This window comes from Anomalospiza imberbis, chromosome 4, assembly GCF_031753505.1.
Source record: "Anomalospiza imberbis isolate Cuckoo-Finch-1a 21T00152 chromosome 4, ASM3175350v1, whole genome shotgun sequence".
In the NCBI taxonomy this organism is placed as follows: Eukaryota; Metazoa; Chordata; class Aves; order Passeriformes; family Viduidae; genus Anomalospiza; species Anomalospiza imberbis.
The window spans coordinates 22678606-22691539 of record NC_089684.1 but is presented as its reverse complement, the minus strand read 5'-3'; the positions used below and the strand labels follow the sequence as shown (position 1 = coordinate 22691539).

Here is a 12934-nt window from a genome sequence, read left to right as displayed (position 1 = left end):
TCCTGAGGTAAGGGAATTATTTTGCTAACTCATAAACTAGTTTCAAACATTCAGAGCCCTTTTCCATAGTCCTTTGTAAGCAGTCTTGTGCTGAGAGCAACCTTTTTTACCTTTTCTTTTTTTTGGTAATGTTGGTTTCCAGTTAAGCTAGTTCTCCCTTTCGAAGGTGGCTTAACTTGACATCCATAAGAAATTTCTAGAGTAAATCAAAGATCCATTTTCAGCCAAGCAGGCTTAAACAACTTGGAAGTTCAGCTGTGCTACTATATTCAAGTTACGTGACCCAGGCCATATAAAAGACACTTCAAACTTAAAAAGCAATGAGCATTCATTCAGGGCATCATGGCAAGGTTTGCAAGCTGAGCCATGACATTATTCCAATTTAGTTATGTTGATTTGCATTCTTAAATAAGGACACTTTCCACTGGCTTTGGAGACTGCATGATTTTCAGCTGCATGGTGTCAACATGCCCAATGTCAGAGGAGACTTCTGTCAATAATTTATTCATTATACAGATTTTTTTTCCTAGTGTAAACATATTTAGTTAAAGACAGTTTCCATCTGTTCAGCTTTTCTTTGTCTCACAGGTCCAGGAGACTTTTAGAAAGTACAGTCAGGGGCTAAACTGAATTGCATCTTGAATTCCTTACAACTCAGTATTATCAGTGGAGCAGCTATAAACTAGCAGGACAGCTGACCTTCAGTCTTCTGAAACATTTAAATTTCACCTTGGAAGAATTTCCTGGGTGTGGTACTCCAGTGTCATAGCAGAGGAACTTAATAGATAGAAGAACTTAACAGACTCTAGATGTCTCCTTGCTTAATTTCTTCTACATACATCTTCTCTTCACAGGAAACATATCAAAGTCCTTTTTTCACCCACAATATACACTTACATTTAGCACATGCAGGCCTAAATATTTTGAAAATAAATATTCTGAAAAGCTCTAACCTTGGGGCTTTTGAGAGGTATGCTGTTCCTGTGAAGCATAAAGGAACTACATAAATAATAGGGAAGTTCAAGAAAAACAAAATTCTCTCTCTGGTGCACACATTATAAGGGCACAGGAGGCAGAGATGAATCCTCTATTGCTGGAGGTGAGTATAGCTCTGTAAAGATCCAGGTGTGTTTGTAAAGCAGCAAAGCAAGCCAAGGAGGGACTTTTTGCACAGTCTGGTGGCTGCAGTGCTTCATACTGGTATTCAGGAGATGGCTGTGTAAAACAGCAGCAGGGAAGAAGGTATTTTCAGTTCCCCAGAAAAACCTGCTGTTTCTCAAAATAATCTCCTCTTTCATGTAGTGAGAACTCTGTCCCTGGGCAGTGATGGTGGGTGCCAGGAGGCAGCAGGATACTTGGAACAAACTTCTTTAGAGTCTGGCATGAGCTCCTGAGAATTATTTTCTGTGCCATGCAGAAACATATAACTGCTTATCAATTCTTCCTCTTGACTTCACTGTCCACTATTCTACCAGTAATTAATCTTGCAGTCTGGATGATATATGGACCATGCTGTTTCCCTACCTGCTCTGGGGTTGGTGTATTCAAAGCCCTGGAGTTAAGATTTTGTGATTCAAAACTCGTGATTAATTATTGAGGGCTTCATTGTGTTTATAGAGGATAGTTTTGTATCACACTTATACAAGAGTCAAGGTCCTGCTGGATTTCTTTTAAAGAACTGACAATTTTTGAAATTCCAATTGTTTCTGAAAATCACCAATTAACAAATGTGGGTTCTACATTCTAGAAAGCAGAGCTGTCTGTAGTTGTGTTACAGGCATGCTTTTCAGTGGTGAGCAGAAGTTTGTACCTCTTCAGCTTGAGGAAATACACTGATAATGTTTTAGAGAACCCGTTGTTCTGACCCTCCTTGGGCTAATTTTGCATAGCGCTGTGTGAACATAACAGCTTTCTAGAGGAGCAAAACACCACTCTGCCACATTTGGTCTCTGAGGTAGAACTCCAAACATGCTTTGCAATCCTATTTCTGTTTTTTCAGCACACACGTGGCTTTTGGTACAAACCACTGTTTGTAATGAGCTCCCCAGAGATTTCTTGCACCCTTGAGCTCTTCGGTAATGTCCTGTGGATTTTGTGGTTTTCTGTTGCTGATCTTTCTCTTAATCTTTGAGTTCTTCACAGTTGGGAGCAGACTTGGGAACTGTCTGGACAGCCCAGCAAAGTGCTAGGGAAAGGGAAAGTTAATGAGTTTAAATACTTGCTGTGCAGACTTGGTGTTTGGTGTCAGAACATTGTGTCCTTTCACTGTACACAGAGATACACAGTCCTTTTGCCTGCAGTGTGTAGACCACTACATAGCTGCAAAGGCATGATTTTTCTGTCTTCGCTTTCCTCCTAGCAGAATGTTGTTTATTATATCAATGGCAAAATGTGAAGGCAGGAGATAATGCTACTAAAACACATATTCTCCTTTGTTTTTCTTTCTAGAACTATGCAGCAAGTGATTTCCCTAATTGCAAGCAGGAAGTGGAAGACAGCAACACTTATGAGCTTATGTTAGGCTCAGAAGCTCCACCAGCTGTGGGTAAGTCATGTTGTTAGACAGCTTTATTGGTACTGCTCAAATGAATGTATCATGTGATGCATCAATTGAATAAATTTCTGGGCAGAGAGGGCAAGTTACTTTGACACTTTCAATTTCCACATGTTACTGCAACTTCCAGGGAGGGCAGATGTCCTAAATGGAGAAGGCAGTTGAGGGATTCAGTTGGGATAGTAAAGTTCTTGCTCATTAAGAGAGACCTCAGTGCAACCAACCCTTCTTTTAAACTCTGGAAATTTGTGATCTCCACTCTGAACCTACAAAACTGCAGAATTCCCCAAGCTCTCAGAGAAGAACCTTCATAAAATGGGAGGCGCCGCCTACAGGTGCAGTTAAGTCCTGTGTGGAGGCACAGATAGTTGACATTTTACAGCTTGATCTTCCTACTTCCAAGAATAGATTGGTGACAAGCCTGTTGATGATCTGTGTGGTCATATGCATTCCCCTTGAAAACTGCAAAGTTGCTTGTTTGCATTTACCAATGGTATATATTTTTTGCATATATCTTAAAGTATCATGGACCTATGAGACTAAATTTAATCCTCTTTTTATCTTGTTGACAATTTTATTTTTTCAACTGTCTCATACATATGAAAAGGACATTTCTTACTTGTGAAGTTCAAACTGGTTGCTTTAGCACATAGAGGTAGATGATAGACACTGTGAAAAAACATGTTAGCTCTGATAAAATTTTCACTGTCTCTGCCACATTGTATATGAGAACACCTGGAAAAAGAGCATGAATTGTACCACATTAGCTAGGTAATGCCTTAACCTCCCATTTGAATCAGTGGTGAAAGGCAGGCTTCACCAAAGGATAACTCAGAATGGAAACCTACCTCAAGGGCTCAGTAAGGTCTGCTGACAGATTGTGTAGTTTACTCTGTTACCTTTCGGAGGCTGACTATTAAAATTTTGATGCTGTACATAGTGATTGAAATGTACACTTTACTGTCCCTCCACTTTGATTTTGGTCTGTGGGTCACTAGAGACAGAAGAGCTCTGTTTCCACAAATCAACAGTCATGTCTCCCATGGGCAATGTCCATTTCATTTTAGAGAGATTCAAATCAGCACCCAAATCTCATTGTACAAAAAGCAGTAATACTGATGTGTGAGCTAAGGCTTTGTTTTGCAAACTGTTGCACTGTGCTGTTTTGAAAGTCAGATAGCAGAAATTCTGGAGACAGGAAAGATCTGTGTGATTTCATTCGACAGCCGTTCTAGAAAAGTTTAACATTGCACACACGAAGATGGTGTGTATCAGAGTAGCAAGATAAAACTTCCACTGTTGATTTAGTAAATATTTAAAAAGCTCTTCACTGATGGTGTGAATTTGACAGCTTTCCTGCTGTATCAGTTCATAAAAGTTTTATTAGCCATTGTGTTGCTTCTGTAGGAATCCTTGAAACAAGAAACACAGTTTTTAAATGAAATAATGCTTTCTTTAATATTAAAAGCCAAGCAGAACTCAAGAGATCAATATGCAATTGGATCGAGATGCCAACAAGAAGTTGAGGTGGATGAGGAAAAGAAGGATGACCTAAAAGACAGCAGAGAGGAGACAGTGTATGTCAACATAGGGGATGAGCTCAAAGAGAGCAGGAGATTGCTTTTTCTGCAAGAGGCCACCCCCTCCTCCCCCTCGAAATCTGCTTGGCATATGAAGACAGGACAGTCTGCATAATTCATCACAAGGTACGATCTTGGGAGGAAAATAACCCTGGATACAAACACGTGCAAGGGCAGACAATGTACTGCTATAGAGATTGGTTTGGTCACTTCTAGAGGCAGCTGGACAGAATGGCCCTGGTGCTACAAAGCAAGCTTGTGCATATGAGGCCATAATTCTGCAAAACAAGCATCTGCATGTGATCTTTGCTGCATCAAAGTACTCATGACCAGGTTTGTCAGGTAATACTGTGATATGGGCTGCTGGGTTCAGCTTTTCTTCACTCTGCCTATCTCAAAGAGCTGCCAAAGAGTGCATGGTGCACTGGATTTACAAGAGAGGCTTGAAACAAAGATTAAGCCTGTATTTTGGTAAAGTTGACCTCATTTTTTACCATTTTAAAACATGAAATGCTATCATGATTTAATATACAAACATTTAATTATATTATGTTTAATATACAACTTGAAGCTTCACAGGTAAGACTTAATAGAAAGTGGCCATGCAGAGAGAAGTAACAGTATCTTACTACATTTTAGCCAGTGTTGAAGTTATGTAGAAGTAAAAATTTATATTGCAGATTGAAAAGAAAGGCAAAAATTCTGAAAAATGCTTTGCTTTTTTTTCCTTTTTTTAATACGTCTGCCCCAGAGTAAAAATCTAAAATTTTGTGTTGTGGTCTGATTAAAGTGATGAGAAACTCAAAGTACTATTGCATCTGTTTCAGGAGGGATGATCATCAGTTTTTCTCATTAGGAAAAACAAGTATGCAAAATAATTCAAGCTTAAATACCAGTTTTGAATAGTTGCATAGGGGAAAAAAAAACACCCGTCTTATTTGTTATAGACACTGCTGATAAGTGTGCAGACAAATTGCTTTTCAGTTTCTCCACAGCTTATTACTGTTAACTCTGTTTTCAAACTTGGTGTAACCTATTAGCGTCTTAAATTTCCATCACCAAGCACTCTGATGTTCACATAATTAGGCAGAAATAGCTTGCTATAGATGGGGTTTTATCCTGTGTTCTGCTGTACAGGAAAGAAATGGCTGTAGGTAGAAAGTCATAAGTGAATTCTAAGAAAAAGAGGGGCAGCATAAAATTAACATTAAAGGTGTGGTTTGCTTCCTACAAAACACTCAAATGCATCTATATCTGTGTATAAATGAGGGATCAGTTTTGGCATGCAGGATTTGTTGGTGTAGGTTTGTTATAAATGCCTGTTTTGGAATGGTTCCTATACGACTACATCACCACAGTAATGTGACCCTCTCTGCCAAATGCTCTCTGTCTGCATGTGGGTACCAGCAGAGAAAGTTTCCTGGTGTCATGTGCCAACTCCTGTGCTGGTAAAGCAGAGTTCATCTCAGAACGCTCTTGTGGGAATAGTTCATTTAAAACGTGCTCTGAATTACTTTGTGTTTAGCTGTAGTTTCATCACTGGTGAACGGGGTATCAGAATTCCTCTAGATAAGGATGATGCTTCCTTTCAAAGAGGAGCTGTAATGAGCTACTGCTACATATTTTCAGCCAGCTGCTTGCTTTAGGAGTTGCTGTGGAGTACCGCGAAGGCAAGTCCCCTCTTCTTCAAGTCTCTGTTTTGGCAGTGGCCTGAGAGTGCCCCCTGTGGGAGTTGAAAGAAAGAATGGCCTACAGAGAAAGAAACGGAACTTATATAGTGACCTGGAAACAAAATATTGCTCAAGGCAGGTGTATTAACACCACTTGTAGTTTTAAAACATATATCTTAGCCAGAATACATGTTAATAGTACATACTATTATTAATACATTCCATTAACAAATATATCCCACTTACAAAGGTTGTTTAGCTCCTCTGAACCCAGAAACAGGTAATTCTTTAAATAGCAGCCAAAGGATTGAAAACACCAGTAGTGAGCACAGCCAAGTTTAGCAGATACACATATGTACAGGCAGTAAATTACAGCACAAGGGAAACATGAGTCAGTACAAGGATTCCAGGCACCAGGTCTACTGTTTTTGCAGGAAAGATGGGTAATCATGCCAAGGAAGTTATAAACATTTATGGGAACACCAGCCTCAGTGACAGCTTCTAACTCTTAGCAGTCTGTGGATGTTTTAAGGTAAATCAGAACAAATCCAGGTATCAGGGAAACCATCAATGCCTTTTAATGCTGTAAAAGGCAACAACTAGAGAAAAGCAAGTTTTGAGTAGTTGTTCTATGAAATATATGAAGTATAGGGAATACAGAGAGACATGGAAGTTTTTGGAGGGGGGAGAGTTGTATAGTCTTAGCATAGATTGTAAGAGGTTGTACATTTTACCTACATTGTAAAGGGCTTTACAATTTCTTTTTCACCTTGGCCTACAGTAGATCTGTAAAGCCCTCAAAACCCTGTGGGGTATTGAAGAGATAGGAAACACAAAATCCAACATTTCCTAAATTAAGTTTCGATTCTTAAGTCATTTTTGTAACAGGTCACAAACAGCTTGACTTTCCAGAAAGCCAAGGGCTGCAGGTACCACTTACTTGGCATAACCATGGGTTACATGTTAGTTACACTTAGTTACATGTTGGTGTAACTCTCATGAGAGCGACTGGGGCACTCAGTGTTTCTGCAAATAAATCCATTTATTTTGTGGCTAATAGCTAAGCATCTACCTTTGATAATCTGATGTGAAATCATGAGGAGGCCCTGAAGTTGGAATTACTCATTTGGGACATCCTCTCTACTGAGTTAGATGATCAGAAAATGAGCGTGCTTTAGTTTAGAAGTGAAATGAGGTCTCTGAGCTACTTTAGGAAACTCTAAAGCTTTAAGATAAGTCACAGTCTCCTCTTTTTATCCTGTAAATGCAACACAATTCCTTCCTTTTTCAGAGAAGACTTTTGTGATGGACAGGAGTAAAAGAGAGCAGGGTGATGGACTCACAACCGCATGCTGTGGAGAAGACCAGGGTTCCTGTGAGGAGGACAGCAAGGAGGAGCACCCTACACTTGTGTGGCACAGGATGAATGCGTGTACGACCTCATCCTGGGGCAGGAGGAGCACAAGAAGGAGAAAAGGAAGCACTGCAGGTCCTCTGTCATGAACAGGCCACCAGCCCCTGCGCCCCAGCCCATGTGCTCACTGGTCAAGGAGGAGAAGACTCCCTACATTGTACAAGGTTGGTGCTGCTGCCTCGTAAACATTTTCTGGGAGAATGTAGACTCTTCTCTTGGTCTCTTCTCTTTGAGCAGTAACATTTTCTAAAAGACCAAGATCCCTGTTCAGCTGCCTTCAAACCAACACGTTGTTTGTTTCAGTCAACCTATTCTCACCCTTCAAATGAGCTGAGAACATTTCTGAATAATTTTCAGTTTGCATCAGAGTAAGTATCACAGTTTTTATTTAGCTTTTCAAAAATTATGACAATATGATAGAAAATGAAGAATAGCTGGGCTAGCTGTGAGTGTGTATGTTACAGCAATGGAATGTAGAATGTGCTATTTGAATTTAGCTTTCTTTCCAGCCTCTTTATCAAAATGGTTTTTCTTTTACTCTGAAATATCTCTCTTAGATTTTTTTTCTGATGAGAAGAATTCTCTTTACTCAGATAAATGCCTGTGTAAGGATTCCTCTTTCAAATACCTTTTCTCCAATTTGAGAAGCTAGGAATGGGCATTTCTAGGTAGGATCATTATATTTCTTGAGGGGAAAATTATGTCTTTTTACCACTTCTATGAAAACTGGGAAACATTTTTTAGCTATTTCATGGAAATACAAGACTGGAAAGGATTTCAGATATCTTTGTAATCCAATTCAGACCAAAACCAAATTTGAAAGTAACAAAAGGAATTCAGTGGATATACTGCAGAGATCTCTTTGTAAGTCCCAAAATCCTTCCTGCCTGCATCTCCAGCCTCTTCTACAAAAGCCTGCCAATGCATAAGAATAGGTGGTAAAAAATAGGCTGTCAAAGGACACCATTAAGTTCCTTGCTTCATGCTGTGCATGTTTTACACTAGAACAGAATTTATACTGCCCAAAACATCCTACCAAATACAGATTAGCATCTCCTCTTTCATGCCTATCTCAGTGGATTCTTTTATTCTTCCTAGCTAGCTCTCTTCCTCCAGGCTGTGTAACTCCAGGTTAGAGTCAGAATGCATGGGCTAATGCATTCATCATTTAATTGCTCTTTCTTCAGCATATTCAGGAGGTATAAGTACAAATCATTACAGTGTAATCCAAGAATGGATGGGTATAGGGGGCCTGTTACAGCTACAGAAGTCATGACATGGCTGCTTTTACTGAGGTTGCTAGAGCAGTGTCTCAAATCTTGGTCCACCATTTTCATAGGCCAGTGACTTGGAAACCCTTAGTGGAGTTGCTTTATTTGGGAGATTGTTTTTACTGTCTTTTGTTGTACTGGAGTGCTTCTGCTTTGTTTATTGGCTAAGGCAGATGCTATCAGAGGAGTTGCTCTGATGGGGCTGTGGTTCCCCATGTGTATATACATATATTCATATGTTCACACCCACAGGTTTTTTTACCTTTGCTTTCATAAGGATGTAGTGGCCAACAAATTATTTTCCAGTAGTTCTGTGAAATCAGCCTCTGGCTCATGATCCTTTGCTTACGCAATTCATGAAGAAAAATGGAAACACTTCAAGAAATCTTCAGCTGACTACTCAGCTGTTTTCCTACCTATCCTGCTGGTTTCAGACCTAGACTATCTATTTTTTGTCCAGGGATTCCTGAGATAGCTAGTGAAATTTTAGGCAGAAGGGATGTATCTTCAGCTGAAAGATTTCTTTCTTGCTACTTGGATTGGCAGTGTTTTTCCTCCACATTGGTTAAAAAATTCTCTCTCTAGTCCATCAACGTCCCAATTTCCAAATTATTATTTTAGGACTGCTTATATTTGATTAAAAAAAAATAGACTGTTTCATCTGTATCAGTCCATCATTAAAACCTGCAGGTGTCTGCAGCCCCTCCTTTATAATTTAAACAGTGTAAAATACTCCAGTTATGCATAAATACATTTTTCATCCAGCAAATAAATTTATGATGGTCTGGTGATTTGTTTTCATCTATTATATTAAAAAAAGCATTGCAGATATTGCAAAGTCAAATAATCAAAAAGTTAGAATTGAGGTAGTTTTACCCTTTCTCCCTGCCAGGAACATTTCAATACAGTAATAAGTAGGTAGCCATATGCAGCTGTTTATCTCAGATATTTTCTTTCATTTCATCTGGTGTTTAAAGTGGGTAAGCTTAAAAAACATCTGTGTTTTTCATTCTCATTTTGTTTAAAATAGAATTCATGCCTGCTCTGAGACCCCATGTGTTGTTTTAGACCCTCCCATTATAAACCCTCTGATTCTGTGTCCACTGAGTTTTGGGATGCCCAGTATGAAGTAACTAAGATTCTTGAGGTGAACAAAATTAATAACATTTTACTCATTCAAAGCAGAGACACCATTGATTTCAGTGGCCACTGTGAGTTCTCAGAACTTCAGATTAAATCTTTAGTGTGTCTGGTCAGTACTCTGACATCAGGCATGGCCAGTTGGATTGCTGCCTTAAATGACTTGTCTGACCTTTGGCCAGGGCTTTGTTGGAAAGAGAAGAACTGTAATGCAGAGCAACTTCTAGTTACTTAACTGAGCCATCCTTCCCGCCTCTGTATTCACTTTCTATTTGCTAAATACCTTTTAATTTCTAAAACAAATTATTTAATATCCCTGTAAGAAACAGATTGTCTTCATTGCACACTTCTGGTTGATCTTCATAACTGTTCCCTTCTGGCATTCAGTAAGACACAGGTCCTGTGGAAAAACAGAACGGAGTACGATGCACAGAGAGAGGGGCTGTGTTAAGGCATTTGCTCATAAATGGATCCCCATGTACTTTGGGAGTACATGGAAAGCTTCATGCCCCAAGGATGGCAGAGGCTGCTGTGATTGTGCCATGCAGAGATGCAAGAGGAGCATTTTTTTCTTGTACTTTATGTGCCCATAGATGGGCTCATTTATTTGTGGGGGGAAGTAAGCATTGCACTGCAGAAATGCCTTTTGCCTCCTGGATTGCGTGCAGGTGACTCTTCTAAATTTATTTTTATATCCATCTGGAGAAATCAAATGGCTGAATTTCTATGAGTGCTTTCACCACACATTGAATGAAGGCCATGACATTACAAAAGAGTATATTCTCCTTTAAGCAAAAGTGGTGGTGCTTCCATGAGACTAGCAACCAAAAAAAAAAAAGCAAGCAAATAGCTTTCTTTGTAATAAGCAGCTTTCAAATACATGGAATATCGAGTTTACGCTGGGCAGAAAGCCTGCTCCCTGTAGATTACCCCACCTGGTGTTCTGCAAAAGAGGATAGGGAAACTGTTGATCTATAGAAAGCAAACATAGGACTTGACAAGAGTCACTTTCAGAGCAAGATCTACACTTCAAATCTAGGCAGTAAACAGTCAGTGATGCAAGCTGTCAGAGCTGAACTACCACAGTTTACAGTCTGAGCATCTGCCTTGAATTTGCTGACACATAAATTCTGGGAAACATGGGGGAGTTGAAAGATTTAAAACATAAATGTTCTAATCACTTTTACTCAGTTTCATTTATTATACGTTCAAATTTTAATGAACATTCAAACCACTGTATTGAACACTGGTAAACAGACTGCATTATTAACAGAGAGTAGATTTGTTCTTTAATTTAGTCCACTGCAAGAATTTTATCTTGTGTGTGAAAGGCTTATCAACCAGTGGAGCTGCAAGTTGGTGCCAAGTAGCTCATTGTCCAGATGGTGTGCACTCTTACTGTGTTCCCTTTCCATTCCTTAAGCGCTTAGTATTCCTCTGAAGGTTATTTCAGTGTTTTGTTCAATTGTCTGCTGCCAAAACAACTGTTAAATAAACATCTGAAGGTGTTGTATTTTCAGTTTAGAGTGCAATTTTTAATGTTCCCTATTGATACCAAGTTTGTTTGAGCTGGAAACCAAAGTCATTTGTGTAGTTGTAGGACAGATGCATGAGTTTCTGCAATGCCCCTGGCATTTCTTGAAGCCTGACCTACTAGGATTCCTTCAGGGTTAAGGATTACATGACTGTCCTGGTTTAGTCATTTACCTCTCATCACAGACCATTAGTATGAAAGGGTTTCTCTGCAGAAAGGATACCTGCCCTACAACAGCATAAATTTCCCATGCTATAGACTTTATTTCTCTGCAAACCTCTCTCAAATCCCTGAGGGAATGTATTTCCCTTCTGTGCACTGAAAACATTTTGCTATTTAAAGATAGCCGTCTGTGGGACCTCACCGTAGGTTTAAAACTTAGAAATGGAAAAATATTTTTTCCAGTTATTGTTCCAGTGGAGAATAACATTCTCATTGCTCATCAAAATCATAGGGTATGCAGAAGAAGTAGCATCCAGTGGATATTTTTAGGGAAGCAAAATATCTCTCACCTACAGAATAGACAGCATAAACCCACTGAAGTGAATAAATAAAATCCAGAACAGAACTGTTAGTGTCTTGGAAACTTATCAGGCTGATTACTGGGAAATACAGTGATCACATCCTGAGTCAGTAATTCTTATTAAGCCAATTGTTTAAATGCTCTAAAGCAGAGGTTTCCAAAGTGAAGACTCATAGGCCATGCAAATTTCAAAACATTTATGTCCCACAGAGAGATTTTGTAGTACTCTCCTACAGTGAGTATAAAGTACTGCACTGCAGATGAATTTCATTATGTATTCCTCTCTTAAGGGTGTTTTTCCACGAATGAAATACTAGGAAGCAATGTTTGGCTGGCAGTTAGACTGTTCTTACAGATCTGGTTGGGAGTGATATGCCAGCTTCACCCTGGTCTTCATTCAATCAGATTTTATGCAATCTGAACTTTGGTAGATTGAAACAAGTACTAAATAAGGTGCAGAGAAATAAAAATATTTATGGGATGCTGTCTGGCTGCAAACCAAACTGTTCCAAATACCGTATTTGTAGTAAAAACATGTATAGAGTCCTTCCCTTCTTGCTTTTCTCTGCTCAAGAAAAATGGGACTAAAGAAGTACATACAGGTTTTACACCCTGGAGCAAACATTCCTTGAGTATGTCACTAAAGTCCTTCCAGCTTCCATGGTGCACTAAGTCAAAATTCTGACAAGAGCAGAGATGTGAGAGCTGTTTTCATTATGTGTGGTAATGTAGTACACAGTACATTGACACCACCTTCTGAGCAGCACCTTGAACTAACCACTGGTGCCTCTTCTCACTCACTCACTCACTCACTCACTCACTCACTCACTCTTTACTCCTTTTGTAAGAAGGAGGTGCTGGTATTATTTTTATTATCTTGCTTCAGTGTAGCGGAGTCATCACTGTAGAGTCTCCTGAGGTCCCTCTGTGACCAAAGTTGCTGGAATTCTAACAGGTTTGAGCTCATATTTGTCAAACTCAGAATCTCACTGCAAATTGTGAAGGGAATTGCTGGTGAGCATATGTTTATTTTTTTATTAATATTTTCACATTGTCATTACACCATAATTCCTTTTAAAATAATTTTGCTTTTGGTTTGAGAAAATGGAATGGTTCATTCTCAGCCAACTAAATATCTGTGGAAGATAGAATAGGGATTCACTCATCCCAGCTTAGGCTGGCAATAGCCTAAGTTGGGATGAGTGGACGTGATGCTGTTGCTGAAAAGCCCCTGGCAATGTAAGGGAG

The 12934-nt window shown here is 39.3% G+C and overlaps 1 protein-coding gene and 1 long non-coding RNA gene across 2 annotated transcripts in view; one reads left to right on the top strand and one right to left on the bottom strand.

Annotated features, from left to right (window-relative positions):
- The window catches only part of BANK1 (B cell scaffold protein with ankyrin repeats 1), a 136688-nt gene that overhangs the window by 109020 nt on the left and 14734 nt on the right, over positions 1-12934 (top strand). Inside the window, 5 exon segments of the mRNA XM_068187496.1 lie at positions 2449-2545; positions 4023-4155; positions 4157-4260; positions 7096-7203; positions 7206-7382. Of these exon segments, the coding sequence (XP_068043597.1) occupies positions 2449-2545; positions 4023-4155; positions 4157-4260; positions 7096-7203; positions 7206-7382 (619 nt within the window).
- LOC137472426 (uncharacterized) overlaps positions 5384-12934 on the bottom strand; it is a 46871-nt gene continuing 39320 nt past the window's right edge. The window contains exon 7 of the long non-coding RNA XR_010998177.1: positions 5384-5883. This is a non-coding gene — a long non-coding RNA (uncharacterized lncRNA). The remainder of the gene's footprint in view (positions 5884-12934) is intronic.